The following is an 18,118-nucleotide window of genomic DNA, read 5'->3' on the forward strand; positions in this document are numbered from 1 at the left end:
ATAAAATGGTGGCGAACATCAATGTGTTTAGTACATGAATAATCAACAGAATTTTTAACCAAATTAATAGCACTCACGTAGTCACAATTAACCGACACGACCTCATGCTAAAGCCCCAGCTGATTTATCATGCCTCTCAACAAAACGCCTTCCTTGAATGCTTATGTCACTGCCATGTACTTAGCCTCGGTTCTAGAAAGAGCCAACATAGACTGAACTTTCGACAACAACTAATTGCTCCACCCGCTAGTATAAATAAGTAACCTAAAGTAGACTTTCTGGAATCCATATTGCCTGCGTAATCTGAATCCACATACCCGACTAATTTGGCTACTGTCTTCTTTATTTTAAACGAGATTTAATTTTATATCAACGAGAGCCAAAAGTTGTACAGAGCTAAAGCTAATTCGGGTCGGGCCAGCGACAAAAGGGGTGGCACGCCTATCCTGTCAACTAAAAGAAACCAGAAAATTACATCTTGAGAGGACTAACTCTTCCTTAGGTAGCCCAAACCTACTCTATCCAGGAACATGCTGCCCTTGATGTTAGATAGTAGGAACTCCTTGGATCTAAAGATCGTCCCCAATTGGGACTCACTCCCCAGCCTGGCTAGCCCATCCGCCATCACGTTGGCTTCCCTAGGCGTATGAGAGATACGAACCTCCAAGGTACGTCTAAGAGCGTCAATCCTTCTCCTCCAGTACCACAAGGCTCAGGACCCATTTTCCTCCTTTGCAATGGCCGCAACTGCAGTACCTGAGTCACTGGATATCTCCACTCTCGAGAACCCAAGGTGGGCACACTGCTCAATGCCATCCAGAATAGCCCTAAATTCCATCCTCGTATTAGAGCCTCTCCCATACCCAAAAGTGAAAGCAAATAGGAACTCCCCATTACTATCTCTTCCCATTCTACCTCCTCCAGAAAGGCCTTGTCTTCCCAAAAGTTAAGACATAGTCTTTTGTACCTTAAATGTATCGAAGTAGTCATTTCACCACATCCTAGTGTTGCTTGTCGGGGTTTGACATGTATCTGCTCACAACACCAACAGCTTGTGAAATATCTGGTACATGTCATACATTAAACTGCCCATAACATTCGAATAAGGCATATGAGACATAACATGTTTTTCCTCATTTGATTTAGGACATTGTTTTGAAGAAAACTTGAAGTGAGCTGCATGGAGAATGCTAATTGGCTTTGCCTTGTCCATCCCACACTTGATCCATACATTCTCAAGGTATTCTGTCTGAGATAACAAAAACCTGCTCATCTTTCTATCTTTGTGAATATCTGTGCCGAGAACCCTTTTTGCAGCCCTCGGATCTTTTAGCTCGAATGTCCCTGATAACTGAGTCTTCAGTACATCGATTTCAAACATGTTATGACTAGTGATCAACATGTCATCAATATATAATACTATGATGAGGAATTTGTCATCATTCAATGTCTTCTAATAGACATAATGATCATACTCACTCCTAATAAATTTTTAACTCAACATGAAAGAATCAAACTTTTTGTAACACTGCCTAGGCGACTATTTCAGGTCATATAATAACCTCTTTAACCTACAATCCTTGTTCTCTGCCCCTTTAACTTCGTAGCATTCTGGTTGCTTCATGTAGATCTACTCTTCTAATTCCCCGTGCAGGAATGCAGTCTTCATATCCGTTTGTTCCAGCTTGACATCGTATTGGGCAACCATCGTCAACACGAATCTGATAAATACTTACTTTACAACCGGCGCAAATATCTCTGTGAAGTCAATGCCTTCTCTCTGAGTGTATCCTTTCACTACCAACATTGCTTTGTATCTATCATGTTTCTTCTTGAAGATCAACTTGCACCTAATCACTTTTCGATCAACTGGAAGCTCCACTAGCTCACATGTCTCATTTTTGTACAAAGAATCCATCTTATTGCCAATTGTCATCTTCTACTTTTCTACATTAAGCTCATTAAGAGCATCATAAAGAGTACCGGTAGCCTGCGATCGCATGACGAATTTCTTCTCATAGGTGGCTACTCCACCTTCTCATGTACTTATGTCTGCGCATCTGTCTTAGCTTGAGTATCACATGAGTCAACCTGAACATCCACAGCTAACCTTTCCGGTGCTCCTTTTGATAACTCTTGCGGAATAGGAAGCCTTCGTTGAATTTAACGTCATGGCTAGTATTGATCTTACGTGTGACCTTGTCATATAACCTATAACTTTTCACACCAACATCATAGCCAACAAAGATATATTTTCTGGCTCTTTGGTCTAGCTTATTTCTCTCAACTGGCGGTACATGAGAGTAAGCCTTACAACCAAATATACGCAAATCCGAGTAGTCAACTATATGACCACTCAATACTTCTTTTGAAATTTTACAATCAATCAGCGTAGAAGGGGACTGATTCACCAAGTAGTAGGCTGTGTTAACGACCTCAGTCCATAAGTCCTTGCCCAACTCAGCATTACTAATTATGCATCGGGCCCTCTCCAAGAGAGTTTGATTCATCCGCTTAGCCACGCCACTTTGTTCATGCGTATGGTGCACTATGTTGTGCCATATGATCTCTTCATCCTTACAAAATTGATTAAATTCGGTAGATGTAAATTCACCGCCATTATCAGTCCTTAAAACTTTTACTTTTCACCCTGTCTGCTTTTCCACCATGGCCTTCCATTGTTTGAAATTAGTGAAAACTTCGGATTTATATTTTATGAAATAAACCCAAACTTTTTGGAAATAATCGTCAATGAATGTGACGAATCATGATGACCCTCCAATGAAAACCACGAGCGACGGCCCCCATACAGGAAGAATGCACATAATCAAGCACACCCTTACATACATGTTTAGAGGTTTTAAAAGATAACTTAGATTGTTTACCATATATACAATGCTCTCATATATTTAAATAAAGACTTTTAAAAATAGAAATTAAACATCGGTCAGAAAGTACCTTCATGCCCTGCTCGTTTATGCGACGTAGACATGCATGTCACATACGTCCAGATGTGAAATCTGCAATAGCTATTGCAACTCTACTTGTTGAAGTTCTCCCGATGAACCTATAACGAGTTTCATGCATCTGTGCTTTCATAACCACGAGAGCCCCCTTTGAAACTTTAAGGTCCCCATTAAAACTGGTGAATATGCACCTAATCGCCCCGAGTGCACCAAGAGATATCAAGCCCTTCTTCATATCAGGAACGTGCCTTACCTTAGTTAAGGTACGCTCCATCCCATCAAATATCTTGATACACACCATACCAATAACTACAACATTACAGGTATTTTCATTACCCATAAATACATGTCCACCATCTGGTGAACCAACTTTGATTAGTCATGTGATATGAAGCCCCTGTGTTCAGAATCCACTCGTCCCTACGATCATTATGTAAGTGTTCGACCATAAACACGGATAACACATCACTTCCATTTGTTTCTTCATCAGATGTAATAGTGTTAGCCTCCCTCGAAGAAGCCTCTGAATTCTCTTTCTTAGCTTTAAGATTTTTACAATCCTTCTTCATGTGCCCTATCATCCCACAGTTCGAGCACTTTAATTTTCCTTTGCTTTTGCCTCTGGATGTGGATCTCAATTGAGAAGTTCCACCGTCTCGCTCAGAATTCTGCCCCTTTGTAAATAATGCAGCAGTGGAGGCCCATATGCTACCATTTTTCTTCCTTATCGTCTATCCTTAAATGGCTGAGATAACAGTATCAACACTAAGGGTCGTGTTACCGATACACAAGGTGTCTTTGAAAGACTCATACGAAGGTGGGAGTGATTCAATAAGATGCACGCCTGATCTTCATCTTTAACCACTTCCTCTATATCCAGTAACTTACAAATCATCTTATTAAAGTTACTAATGTGAACTTCAACATCCCCTACTTCTGCTATCTTAAAGTTGAACAACTACAACTTTAAGTGCATGCGATTTTCAAAGAACTTCCTCGCATATATATCCTCTAACTTTGCCCACAAACTTGTCGCAGTTTTCTAACGCATGACATTGTAGAGGACCTCATCTGTCAGGCACAATTGAATAGAGGTCTTTGCTTTCTTATCTAATTTGTTCCATTCATCGTCATCCATAGATTCCAGTCACTTCTCAAGGACTTAATCATATCCTATAGGCCAATCATCTTGACCTTTCATAATTTAAAATTATTTTTCTCGGAGTACTTCTTAACGTCGTACTTAAGATTGTCAGCCATTGATAATCACTTTCATATTCTAGTCTGCGCTCCAACGTTATCTTTGATGCCACTTGTTGGGGAATCGAAGAAGCATACAGAAATGAATCAAGTGATATAATCCAATTGCACAAGGAAATCAAATGGAGAACACAACGATTTTAACGTAGAAAAACTCTTTCGAGAAAAAAACCATGGCACAAAGCGACAAATATCACTATGAAAGCAGAAATTTACAAGAATAGAGAGATTACCCGGTCCAAACAACCTCGAATCACCCCAAGCTACACCCTTGAAACCATAGAATGAATTAGAAACCCTTGGATACCTCCCAATGCCAATTACACCCCAAATATATAGCCTTTGAAAGAATCACAATCAGAAAATGAAACAAATCCTACAAATTCTTGAATCTATGATAATCTATGCGAAACTGTTTGATGACATCAAACACACTTCGATGTTATCAAAACTTAACCTTTGATGACATCGAAGCCACTTCGATGGTATTGAACTAATGCCAAAATTGTTAAGAGACAAAACATAGAAATCAAATTTTCTTCGATTACACCGTGCCATCTTCGATAAAATCGAACTTAAACTTCGATGACATTGAAAAATCACCCAATCAGTCTAGCAATCAACTGGAGAAAATTCGGAGATACTCAATGACATCGAGCTGACTTCGATAACATCAAAGCTTGATCGATGACATCGAACCTGTCATCAATAGATTGATGAATTAGTATCTCTCCATCACCCCAAACTCCTTATAAATAGATCCTATGTCATAAAGATTAGGAGAGAGCTTGGGCATTTAAGAGAGAGAGAGAGAGAGAGAGAGAGAGAGAGAGAGAGAGAGAGAGAAGAAGAAGAAGAAGAAGAAGAAGAAGAAAAGAAAGAAAAAAGAAGTGTCAATTGCAAAATAAAGAAGAAAATCCTATCGTAAGCTATACACTGATTCTCTAATATGTATGGGCCACCTGACCCATAATGCCCATCAAGCCACACTATCCATTCAATGAATTGTAACTTTCTGATCGATGAAAGATCTTTTGATGGGTAAAAGTAGTTCTAGATAAGGTCCTGAAATTTTTTATTAATAAGACCTTAGGAATCACACATTATGTATCATTGTACTCCATGAATGAAAGGACTTTGCAGTACTTATAGTGGAATCCTGGCCATGAAATTCAAATCGGTTCTGCTATTGGTTTTGGTTTGTCAATGGAAGAAATTTTTTTCCAATTTGGTGTGTTGGAAACATTCAAACCACATTCAGCCAGCCGGCTCACATTGCCGACTTTCTTTCCATCCAAATTACAAAGGAACCATTTGCGATTTGGCAGAAGAATATCCCGTCTGCTGCACATAAATTATTATTTTTTAAATGGTCCCTAAGGATTGGTTTGGATATCACCAATTTAGTTACTTTTTAACTTTTGTTAAGTAATTTACTTTTTTTTCACTCAAGTCAGCTTGATAAGTATCATTGTAAAAGTAACTAATGTTCAAAAAGCTACTTATCTTAATAAGTAATTATTTTTACCTTTTTAACTTCACTGTTATACTTCTTTCTCAAAGTCCATATTAAAGGAAGGTCTCTCTCACTGTTCATATCAGAGGAGGCCCTATGTGGTGGACCATCTACATTGAAGGTAGAGCTTACATAGTGGATGGTCTACAAAAAAGTGGGCTACATGATGGATGACCTTATATTAATGTGCATCCACATATGAATGGTCCACATCAAAAGTCACCCCATAATAATAATAAGCCCACAACCAAAATAGGCTGGTATGATAGATGACCCACTTCAAAGGTGGGGCCTACATTGGGCTCCACATGATAGGGTAGTGGACATTGAAGTTGCTCTCATATGATGGATGGTCCACCTCAAGGGTCGGCCCCTAATCATGAATAACCCACTTCCAAGGCAAGCCATGCATGATGGGCAACCCACACTGAAGGTGGGTCCCATATGATGGATAGTCCACATCAAAAGTGGGCTCCACATGATAAGCAATTAATAATGGTGGCTTGTACATAATGGATGATCCACATCAAGATGGACCCACATGATGGACGGTCCTCATCAAGGTAGGCCCCACATGATGAACGATCGTCATCAAGGTAGGCCCATATGATGGACGGTCCACATCAAAGGTCAACCATAATGATGAGTGGCTCATTTACAAGGCAGGCCCTGCATGATGGACTACCAACATCAGAGGTGGGGCCCACACGATGGATAGTCCACATCAAAGGTGGGCTCCGCATGATGGGTGGTGGATATTGAAGTCGGATCCCACATGATGGATAATAACATTGAGGGTGAACACCACTTGATGGATGGCCAACATCAAAGGTGGACCCCACATAATGAATGGTGCACATTAAAGGTTGGGCCATAATGACAAATGGCCCACATCCAAGGTGGGCTCCATATGATGGACAGCCCACATCAAAGGTGGGGCCATCACATTGAATGGTCCAAATCAAAGGATGGTCCCACATGATGTATGGTGGATGTGAGGGGGACCTAACAAACTTCAGGGATGATCATGATGTTGGAAACTAAACATGCTTTTTTACTTTTCGGTTGATAAGTCCGTTGGTGTTGGGCTGAATGAGTAAAAACTAAGACAAGCTACTTATAGTTCAAGAAACTTATCTAAAGTAACTTACGATCCAAATGCCCCTAAGAGAATTTTGAGAAGTAGATTTGTAAGTACTAACAGCTTTCTTAAGGTAGGGTATGCGGTACAATTTCCCTTCCAGACTCAATTCATCCTCGAATTTCTCGACCACGTTCAGAAGTGCATTATAATGAACTTTCAAGTACTCCGGCAGAAGATCCATGGCCGCCCAATCCCATCTGAAAATTAAATACCAATTCACATTTCAAGAGAATCAGATGTGCCATCAATATAAACGAATGGATTTTCTCATAAGCTGCCTGTTTTGGACTATGGACTGAAAAAACTGTTACTTTTAAACTGCCTTTTTTTTCCTTCCAAAATTGCCTAATGTTTGCAAATGGAGGATCTTGAAAAATATGGATGGGCAGTAGATCTAAGAAATAGATCAGCGGTGGGGTCCAGGTAAATTCCACACGTCAAGGAATTCCTTTGTTAGCTGTCTGGTGCAGGGGAGTGGATTACGGTAGACCCGGCCTCACCCAATATGGTTCAGCCCTTACCATGGGACCCACCTTGATGTTTGTATTCTGTATCCACCCTATCCATCCTTTTTTTCTAGATCATTTTTAGGAGATTATCCCAAAAAACTAAAGCAAATCCAATTATCAGGTGGACTGAAACATTGGTGATTGACGTTAATGGGCCACGTAATTTTTGAATCAAGCTGATTTTTGTTTTTTCCCTTCATTCATCCAGAATTACGTGAACTTATCAGCAGATTGGATGGGAAATAAAAACTACATAAACATTAAGGTGCGCAATGAGAAATTTTTAATGATATGGTGTTCAATCACCACCGTTTCTTAGAGTATGGCCCCCCTAATAATTGGATCTTCTTAAGTTTTAGAATCATGCCCTAAAATAATCTGTGAAAAAGAATGGACGGGGTGGATACAGAATACACACATGGACGTGGGCACTATGGTAAGGACCACACCATCTTGGGTGAATGAGGGGGTCTCACCAAATCTGCTCCCGTGGTGCTGCATATTCCAGATTTAGAGAAGAAAACCAGAAGTGTTGAATGTGGAACTTCAGTGGGCCCATCATAAGGTATGTATCAGATGCATACCGTCGATCCATTTTTCCATACCACTTGAGCTTTGGATTACCACATTTTTTGCTCATGTTATAAAATGATTTGTTAAAATTTATGGACCATGTGAATATAAAACATAAATCATCATGGGGCCAGAGAAGTTCCACACATCAGAAGTCAGGTTTTGTGATGTGTACCACACAATCTATTTGGGAGAGAAAAATCAACCGCATCTTATTAGCTGGAGTACACCCTGATCCATAGCTCAAGTAGTAGACTGAGTGAAAGATACCTCGTTTCAACACTGAGGTCTTGGTTTTGATTCCCTGGTGGGGGTGGCTAACAGTGAAGTGTGAACTGACCGTGGGTATACTAACAAGCTAACCAAAAAATAAAAAAGCTCGAGTGATAACCAATGATGTGGAGTACACCCTGATCCATAGCTCAAGTAGTAGACTGAGTGAAAGATACCTCATTTCAACACTGAGGTCTTGGTTTTGATTCCCTGGTGGGGGTGGCTAACAGTGAAGTGTGAACTAACCGTGGGTATACTAACAAGCTAACCAAAAAATAAAAAAGCTCGAGTGATAACCGATGATGTGGACCAATGAGAAGAGATGTTACTGAATTTTCATGTGCCTTCTTCAACACAGATGATCTGCACTCGAAAGTTATTGTTAAGTGGGAAAACTACGTTCTTACCATATTCCATGGCTAGAGACTCATTTGAACGCATTTGCATGGTTTTGAACGTGTTTCCCAGGGTGCTCTTTAAAAAAATCTGAGCCATTGACCATTTCCTTCGTTTGACTTTTAGGGCTTGGGCCCAAAAATGATCTAGATTTGATCTAGATTTGAAGGTCAGGATAAGTCACACGGCAAGTAAAAGTAGAAATTGGAGAGATCTTTAAACTGTTGTGAATCCAAAAAATATTTAGATAAAGTGTAAAAATCTGCTCGTTAGGTTCAGTCTATTGGAAATAACCTATGGTTAGGAATGTCATTTCAATGACTAGGTGGCATACAAATATATTTAAAAAAAAAAATGGACCATTGATAGTTTCAACGGTGGTAAGCCATTAATATACTTTTTCTACTGTGGGACCAACTTGTGTGTTAGATCCGGTGGATTTTAGACCCACACCATAAAATAAAATGGCAAAATTGATTGATGGTTTATATTTATAACATGCGCCCCTACAAGATTCAAGGGATCATGATATATGTACTCATTGGAACTTCCCATGAGGTTGAGCTGTGTGGGCCCCACCGTGATGCGTGCCTAACATCAACACCATGCATTTAATGGGACCCCTTTAAATGATGGGATATCTAAAAAATCAGCCATATAAAGAACTCAGGTGGGCCATACCATCTAAAATAATGTGAATACATGCCTAAAACATATAAAAGACTTGGTGGGGCCACCTAAAACTTGGATGCGTATAAAACTTGGTCTAACCCCTCGTACAAGTGGGACACACATAATGGATGGGCTGGATTTATGAACCACACCTCAGTGGCCCAACAAATGATTATAAATGTTTTAATGGGGTAAATAACTCCTCTCAACTTTTGTATGTGGTGTCGCCCACACAAGTTAGGGATTGACTTGATTTTTACGCACAAGGCCCACCATTGAATGTTGTATCTAACTGATGGGGTAGATGTTTGGCACGCATCACAATGGGGCCCACACAACTCGACCTCATGGGAAGTTCCCATGAGCTCAACCACATCCCACATATATATATATATATATAATGGTACTATGAGGTCGACCTCATAGGAACTTCCCATGAGGTTGAGCTGTGTGTGCCCAACCGTGATGTGTGTCGAACATCAACACCATGCATTTGATGGATCCCCTTAAGGTTATGGGATATCCTAAAAATCAACCGTATAAGGAACTCAGATGGACCATACCATCTAAAACCATGTGAAGACATGCCTATAACATATAAAATCACTTGGTCGGGCGCACATTGAGTAATGGATGCAGCTGAAACTTGGTCTGACCCATCATCCAAGTGTGACATACACAATGGATGGGTTGGATTTACGAACTACATCTCAGTGGGCCCAATAAATTATTATGAATGTTTAATGGAAATGTAACCCCTCTCAAGTGTTGTATGTGGTGTGGCCCACCCAAGTCATGGATTGACTTGATTTTTAAGCCCATGGTCCACCACGGAATGGTGCATCTGGCTTATTGGCTAGATGTGTGTGTGTGTGTGTGTGTGTGTATATATATATTGCCAACGTCTGTGTTGTGCTCTACACTACACAATTAAGTCCATCTCACCAGCTTCTTCTTTTTTAATGTGTATTTCATTGATAACAGAGGAAACAAGAAGCAGACATTCGGGCGGGGCCAGAGACAAAAAGCTGGGCCCACCTATCCTATCCTATACAAGAGGAATCCGATGGATCTTCCTAATCAAGCCTAAACCCACTTCATCCAGAAAAATACGACACTTGACCAGGCGGGGGAGATCGAAGGATGCCCGAAAGAAACAGTTCACTTGCTTATAATTAGCACTACCCTCCTTAGCTAGGCCGTCAGCCAGACCATTCGCCTCCCTAGGAATTAGAGAGAAAAGAAAAGAACCCCTGTTTCTAAGCCTTTTAATTCTATCCACTCAGTACCTCCATTTCCAGGCAGGGCTGGAACTGCCAACAATACAATCGATCAACCATTTGGAATCAGATTCAATAAGAACTCTTTCACTCCCGGTGTTAACACACCAAACCATGCCATCATATAAGGCCCGAATCTCGGCTTTGTTATTGGAGGCAATACCATAATCGGAGTGGAACGCGGAGACCATATTGCCAAGGCTGTCCCTGCAGATGCCACCGCCCCCTAATGGCCCTGGATTGGCTAGGGCAGAGCCATCGACATTAAGCTTGAAGCAGCCCTGTCTGCACCTGAGCCATCTCACAATAGAAAAAGTAGGGAGAGAGCGATGAGAACAGGGATTCTACAAGGCCGCAGAGAGATATAGCGTGAGCGTCGAATCTGGCCTCGTTTCTGGCCCTCCACATGTCCCAAAGAAAGAATAAAGGGGATAGCTGCTCCATCTCACCAGCTCATCATGATAGTTTTACTACACATGGTCATAATCACTACACATGGTCTCTCTGATTATGGGCTCACAATAATGTTTCAGATAAATCCACCTAGTTCACAACTTTACCATGTAATTTTACTAGTAGGCTGAAAGATGAGGCAAAAAAAGAAACACTCAAGTGAGTCATAAACCAACAAATAGTAAACCTTTTTCTATTATTAGACCCACAATTAGATGGACAATTAGATGGACAAACTAGTGGACAGCTCAAATTTGTCACAAGCATCAGGAAGTGGTCCCACCAAAATTAATGTTTGCATGGTAATGACTGGCCTGTTTGTTAGATCTCTGACTCTATGACAAATTTCACTAGGAGATTAGGGGTGTACTAACAAGCTAACCCAAAAAAAAAAAAAAAAAATCACTAGGAGATGATCTTTGTGATCATGGGGCCCACTATGTTCTTTATGAAAAATCTAAAGCGATGACCGTTTTCCTCATATGAATTAGTGGAGTCGGCTAAATAAATTATCCAGATTTGAAGCTCAGTTGGGCCACACGAAAGATAACCGTGCATATTTCACATAAGCCCTTCAAACAGTCGTGGGTTATAGAAATTTTAGATCCGGCATAAAAATTTTGCTGGTGAATTTCATCTCACTAGGAATGATCTTTTGAACGGTTGCGGATGACATTTCAACAGTTTGGATGGCCTACAAGCATAAAAATGGATCATTGATAGTTTCAATAGTGGTAAGCCATCTACCCATATTTTCCTATCTCGGCACCCATCTGTGCATTGAATCTGCTGAATTTTGGGCCCTAGCCTAAAAGTGAGATGGAGAGCATCATAAAAGTGGGCCTACCCAGATTCATGGATTTCTTTAAACTACATTTAGAAAAGGTTTCTGCTCTAAAAAATGAGATGGGTGTTTTTGTCAATACTAAAATACTTTTGCTAGAACTATGCGAGAGTAACGGGGAGCACTTTAGGGGTAGTGGTGAAAAAAGTAGGCATTTTTGAGAAATTATTTAAACTAACAGTTTTTTAGTCCACAGACCAAAACAGAGGCTGCTTATGGGAAAAATCCTATAAATGGAAAACAAGAACAGAGAGAGCAAATCTCAGACCTGTCGAGTGCAGCAGTATATAGTTCTAGCTCCTCTAGTGTACCGTATACATCGTAAATGTCATCCAACACTGATAGTAAGGATATTATTGAGGTCATCATCCTTCTAGCTCGGGAATAACGAGGTTCAAAATACACTCCTAATACCCAGAAGTAGCACTCCACCACTCTATCTCTAATGAATGGTAGCTTTCTTGAAAAATCATTTTCCTTCCACCACCTGAAGAAGAATTTTCAGTCCCTTCTAAAATAGTAAGTACACACCAGTTTCAGAAAAGAAAAGGAAAGAAAAGAAAAACAGAAAGTATTGGAATTGCTCCCAAAACATACCTAGATATGTCACCTAGTTCCTTCTTGTGCAAAGACTGCAACATATTGAAATCCAACTTGGCAAACTCCAATAATACATCATTCTTCTCCTCCTCTTCTTGGTAGATTGAGATGTAGTACCTTGATTGTAGCCTCTCTACACGTTTCTGCAGTGGTACATCTAAGGCAAGCTGTACTAGATTTGAAAGGGGAGAGCTCAAATATGGCATTGCCAACTTAAGGTGCTCAGTGGTGAAGTGAATAGCTTCATCCAATATTTTATCTTCACGTGTGCCAAGATATGCAGCTTCATACAAACTTAACAATCCCCTTATATCATCTTTTAATGTTGCCTTAAACTCACCCTTTTCGTCTTTAAACCTTTGAAACGCATCTGTTTCACAACCGGCATTTTCTGATATTAACTATCAAGAGATAATATATATAATACATTGATAGAACTTTGTGATGTCCATAACCAGGAGACAAGCTAGTAAAGTAAATTGAACTTCTAGTCAAGCAAATATTGCCCAATGATGCAAAATGGTCATGCGTAGATGAATGAAATGTGGCTGTAGATAGATGCACACATATACATGCATGTTGATGTAGAGCGGGTCGCGGACAGTTACATGGCCAAGATGGATCAGAAAAGGCCCGGTCGACGACAGAAGTGATCCAGACCATCGAACCATAAAATAGGCATATCTCGCAAACCGGAATGAGTTAATCGACGTACCATATATGATTTTGGGGTAGAACGAGCTAATTTGGCCAATATGCCAGGTTGCCCATGCCGAAATTTGCGAGATTCCATCCTATTGACGGTGAAATTCCATGTTTAGTTCCGTTTTTACTATAAATAATAAGTTTTAGTTTGATTATAACTCTTTATTCGTTGGGTTTTAGGAGTTGTGTCCAACATGAAAAGTGCTTAGAATAATTAGGAGAATAACGTGGTTAAGCCACATATGAAACTTACCATAAATAGTAAATTTACTATTTACAGTAAGTTGCGAATTTATAGGAGTTTTAATTTTAGTTTGCTTCTAATTTCTTTTTTATTGCTTGGTACCCCTATTTAAAGGGTTGTAAACTCGTTTTTATGGATCAATTAATCAATTTCGAATTTATTGGAATTTATTTCTATTTTCTTGCTTTCTTTCCTCGTGGACTCGAGAAGTCCCTGTGAGGAGTCCAGAGAAGCTCCGTGGATTCGGAGTAGTTATCCTTGAGGAAGACGGTGATCGTCCTCATCACGTTCATCCCTGCGTCACATGTCTACAAAAATTCCTGTGTACAAAATTTCTAAGAATGATGAAAGTGTTGGACTCAAGGTTGTCTTCGAGGAACCAGACCTGGTTGAAGCGAAAGTTATTGGCTAGTATAGTGAGTCACTCTCTTCAAAAAATTTGGCCAAGTTGGGTAGTAGCAGGGCTGTTAAGGTCTGTTTAGTAGTCCATTCGAATTTTCTAGAATTAGCCAGGGTTGCATTGCTATGGATCGGGTAGGCCTCAGAGCCAATGGAGTCATCTAGGGTTCCAGAGGATGTATATAAGCGCCGGCATGGTTAGCTCCTTTCGTTTCTTCTTCTTCCTTTTTTCTATGGTTGTGTTAATTAAGGCTTCCTTGATATAAAGAGCGGCTTACGGGCCAGGTTTAATTAAGGTGTATCTTTTACTTCATTAATACAATTATAAGTGGTTTGCATCCAAAAAACTTGAAAAATTAAAATTGAGAGAGAGAGAGAGAAGAAAAGAAAAGAAAAGAAAACATTGGAATTGCTCTCAAAACATACCTAGAGATGTCACTTAGTTCCTTCTCGTGCAAAGAGTGCAGCATATTGAAGTTGATGTAGAACAGGTTACAGACAATTTCATGGCCAAGATGGACCAGAAAGGCCCGATTGGAGGCGGAAGTGATCCATACTATCAGACCTTTAAAACAAGCATATCTTGCAAACTGGAATGAGTTATTCGATGTACCATATATGATTTTAGGTGGGAGAACTTCTTTAGCCAACCAACCCACTATGTTGGGTTGCCCACACCGAATTTGCAAGATTCCATCAGATCGACGATCAAAAATCCATTTTATTTTCATTTTTACTATTTATAGTAAGTTTTAGTTTGGTTATAACTCTTCACCCTTTGAGTTTTTGGAATTGTGTCCAACATGAAAAAGTTATTAGAAAAATGGGGAGAATAACATGATTAAGCCAAATAGGACACTTACTATTTTTGGCTGAAAACCATGAGGTCTAGTAGGAATCATGACCATCTATAAATAGTAAGTTATGATTTTAGAGAGTTTTAGTTGTAGTTTGATTCTGAATCTTCTTCCTAGGGTTCATATCACTATTTAAGGGATTGTAAAGTCGTCTTTATTTGGAATTTTTAGAATTTAATTCTATTTTCTTATTTTTCCCTCTGGATTCAAGGTATCTTTGTGAGGAGTCTAAAGAAGCTCCATAGATTCAAAGTAGTTATCCTCTTGGGGAAGACGGTGATCAACCTCATCACGTCCTTCCCTGCGTCAGTTGGTATCAGAGCGAGGTTTTCTCTTCGAATCTATGGCTTCTAACAATGGGTAGGGTAACAATCTCATTGACGGTGCTTCAGGAAATTTACCTTTAACAGCGGCGACTTTCAAAGTGGTGCAGAGAATATACAAGTCATGCAAAGGCTGCAAGCTACCCTCGATCACATGACGGAGGCCCTAGGGCAGCTCCGTGTTCATGGCGGTGATCCGCTCCTAACAAGTGTTGGGACTCGTAATCACATTAATCACATGATGGTGACGGCAGTGAACCACAGGATCATTCCTGACAAGGGGGATCCAAGAACAAGGATGTCGATGACATCATCCTCTAATATCTCGAATAAGGCAGCGATCGAGCAGATCGGACAGATCAGGAATTCAGGATGAGGGTCGATCTTCCTAGTTTAAATGGTCAACTTCACATCGAGGATTTCCTTAATTGGCTCTCTGAAGTTGAGCAATTCTTTGACTATATGAAAATTTCTGAAGCGAAGAAGATAAAGCTTATGGCATACAAGTTGAAAGATAAAACTTCAGCTTGGTGGTAGCAACTGCAACTCGTACAGACAAGGTAGATGAAAACACCTATCCACACATAACAGCAGATAAAGCATCTGTTATGCACACAATTCTCCCTTAACGACTACGATCATGTACTATTCTAACAATACCAAAATTGTCAGCAGAGTAGTCGGTCGATGAGAGATTATGCAGAAGAATTCTACTGCTTGGCGGCAAGTGACGATTTGGTCGAAATTGAATTGCAACAAGTCGTCTAATTCAATGGTGGATTTCTTATGCTGATATAAGATCGGGTCTAGATGTATCCTGTTTGGACGATAAATATTGCGATCAAGTTGGCTACCCGAGCGGAAGCGCAGCTTGAACATCCCAACACACGGACCTATCCTATCACCAGAGTTGCCACGGCTGGTTCGTCCTAGGGAGCTTCACAACCCAAACGGAACCCAAGAACCGAGATCGGGCAAGTGGGCAAAATAGGCCCCAAAGGGACATAACGAACTGTTCCAAGTAGGATCCCAAACCCCTATGGTCAGCCAAGGTCCAACTATTTCTATCGTTGTGGCCAACCGGGTCACCTATCAAACACTCGTCCCCAGCAACAAGTGGCGAACCTCGCCATCAATGATGGTAGTACTGAAAACGTCGATGAAGACCCATATGTTGATGGGTTGGAGCACACCGTAGAGGATGAAGTGGATGAGACAAATTGGGTTCTGCAAGATCATGACAAGTTGCTCATCATGAGACAACTATTGTATGCACTAAGGAAAGAAGTACATCCAAAACAACAAAACATCTTCCGAACTAGGTGTATGATGAATCAAAAAGTTTTTGATGTGATCATCGATAGTGAAAGCAACGAGAACATTGTCTCCATGGTCATGGTAGAGAAATTGCAATTAAAAATGGAGCGTCATCCCTCTTCATACATGATCAGTTAGATTAAGAAAGTCAGCGATTCAAAGGTAACTAAGCAGTGCAGTATATCTTTTTCAATTGGTAAACATTATAGAGATGAAGTACTATACGATGTAGTTGACATGGAGGTCTGTCACATTCTACTCGGTCGACCATGGCAATCTGATCGTAAATCCACTCATAAGGGGCAAGATAATGTATATATTTTCATCAAAGATTATCCCCTATGGATCTTAAGGAGCAACTCGAAACTTCTAAAGTAGACTGTCATTTTCTCTTAACCATATGGGACTTTGTGAAGAAATACAGAGAAATAGGACATGCCTATACATTAATTGTAAAGGGGGAAGAACTCGAGCCCACCATCATCCTTGAGAAACTAAAACCCTTGTTGCATGAATTCAAAGAAGTTTAACCCGATAACATTACCAATGGATTGCCTTCCATGCAAGATATTTATCACCATATCGACCTTATCCTCGGGTCAAGCTTACCCAATCGTCCTCACTATCGAATAAGTTTGAAAGAGTGTGATATTCTATAAGGGCAAGTGGAGGAATTGATCTGCAAGGGTCTTATCCGAAAAAGTATGAGCCCATGCACTGTACCGACCTTATTAACTCCTAAGAAAAATGGGAGTTAATGCATGTTTGTCGATAGACGAGTCATCAATAAGATTACCATAAAATATAAATTTCTCATATCACAGCTAGACGATATGATGGACATACTTGAGAGTGCGAAATTATTTTCTAAATTGGATTTAAGGAGCGGCTACCATCAGATTCTAATATGGCCGGGTGATGAGTGAAAAACAGCTTTTAAGACAAAGGGTTGTATGAATGGATAGTCATGCCCTTCAGTTTTTCGAACGCGCTTAGCACATTCACGAGGTTGATGAACTAAGTTCTGAAATCATTTATTGGGGTGTTCATGATAGTCTACTTCGATGACATTTTGATATACAGTCAGGATGAAACAAGCCATATGGAACACTTCAAGGTCCTTCAAGTGCTCACCGAAAATAAGTTAGATCTCAATTTTTTTTAAATGTAACTTTTTAACTGATAGCCTATTATTTTTGGCTTTGTTATGATGTCCACGGGTATCCGAGTGGATGATGAAAAAGTGAGAGCCATCAGGAAATAGTCGGTTCCAATAAAGATCCATGCATTATGGAGCTTTCATAGGTTTGCGACATTCTATCATCAGTTCGTGAAGAATTTTAATTCCATTGTGTTACCAATTACAAATTGAATTAATGAAGAAAGGACAATTCCAGTGGACTGATGAAACAAACAGGGGCTTTGTCCAAATTAAGCACAAGTTATCCATAACCCCGGTTCTTGTACTTCCCAACTTTAACAAACTGTTTGAATTTGAATGTGATACTTCATATATCGGGATTTGGGGAGTTTTGTCTCAAAAAGGCAAGCTAGTAGCCTTCTACAATGAAAAGCTTAGTGATGCATAAAAAAAAGTGGTCGACCTATGAGCTCGAATTATACGCAATCATCCAATCACTGCGACATTGGCGACATTACTTAATTCAGAAAGAGTTCATTCTTTACACAGACCATCAAGCTCTTAAATTCATTAATAGTCAAACTAACGTGAATCGTGTTTATGTTAGGTGGATTTCATTCTTGTAGAAATTCACTTTTATATTGAA

General features: G+C 40.0%; 2 protein-coding genes across 12 annotated transcripts in view; one reads left to right on the forward strand and one right to left on the reverse strand.

The window, feature by feature from the left end:
• The window catches only part of LOC131221672 (putative recombination initiation defects 3), an 88,759-nt gene that overhangs the window by 26,509 nt on the left and 44,132 nt on the right, over positions 1-18,118 (forward strand). The gene's annotated exons all lie outside the window — the stretch shown is intronic.
• Positions 1-18,118, reverse strand: part of LOC131221670 (sesquiterpene synthase TPS2-like) — a 33,643-nt gene that overhangs the window by 11,182 nt on the left and 4,343 nt on the right. For both annotated transcript variants that reach the window (XM_058216965.1, XM_058216964.1), the window contains exons 3-5: positions 12,484-12,856; positions 12,155-12,373; positions 6,945-7,083 (exon numbers count right to left, since the gene is read on the reverse strand). In XM_058216965.1, coding sequence (XP_058072948.1) covers positions 6,945-7,083; positions 12,155-12,373; positions 12,484-12,856 — 731 coding nt within the window. The remainder of the gene's footprint in view (positions 1-6,944; positions 7,084-12,154; positions 12,374-12,483; positions 12,857-18,118) is intronic.

The sequence above is a fragment of the Magnolia sinica genome, chromosome 12, assembly GCF_029962835.1.
Source record: "Magnolia sinica isolate HGM2019 chromosome 12, MsV1, whole genome shotgun sequence".
NCBI classification, from domain to species: domain Eukaryota; kingdom Viridiplantae; phylum Streptophyta; class Magnoliopsida; order Magnoliales; family Magnoliaceae; genus Magnolia; species Magnolia sinica.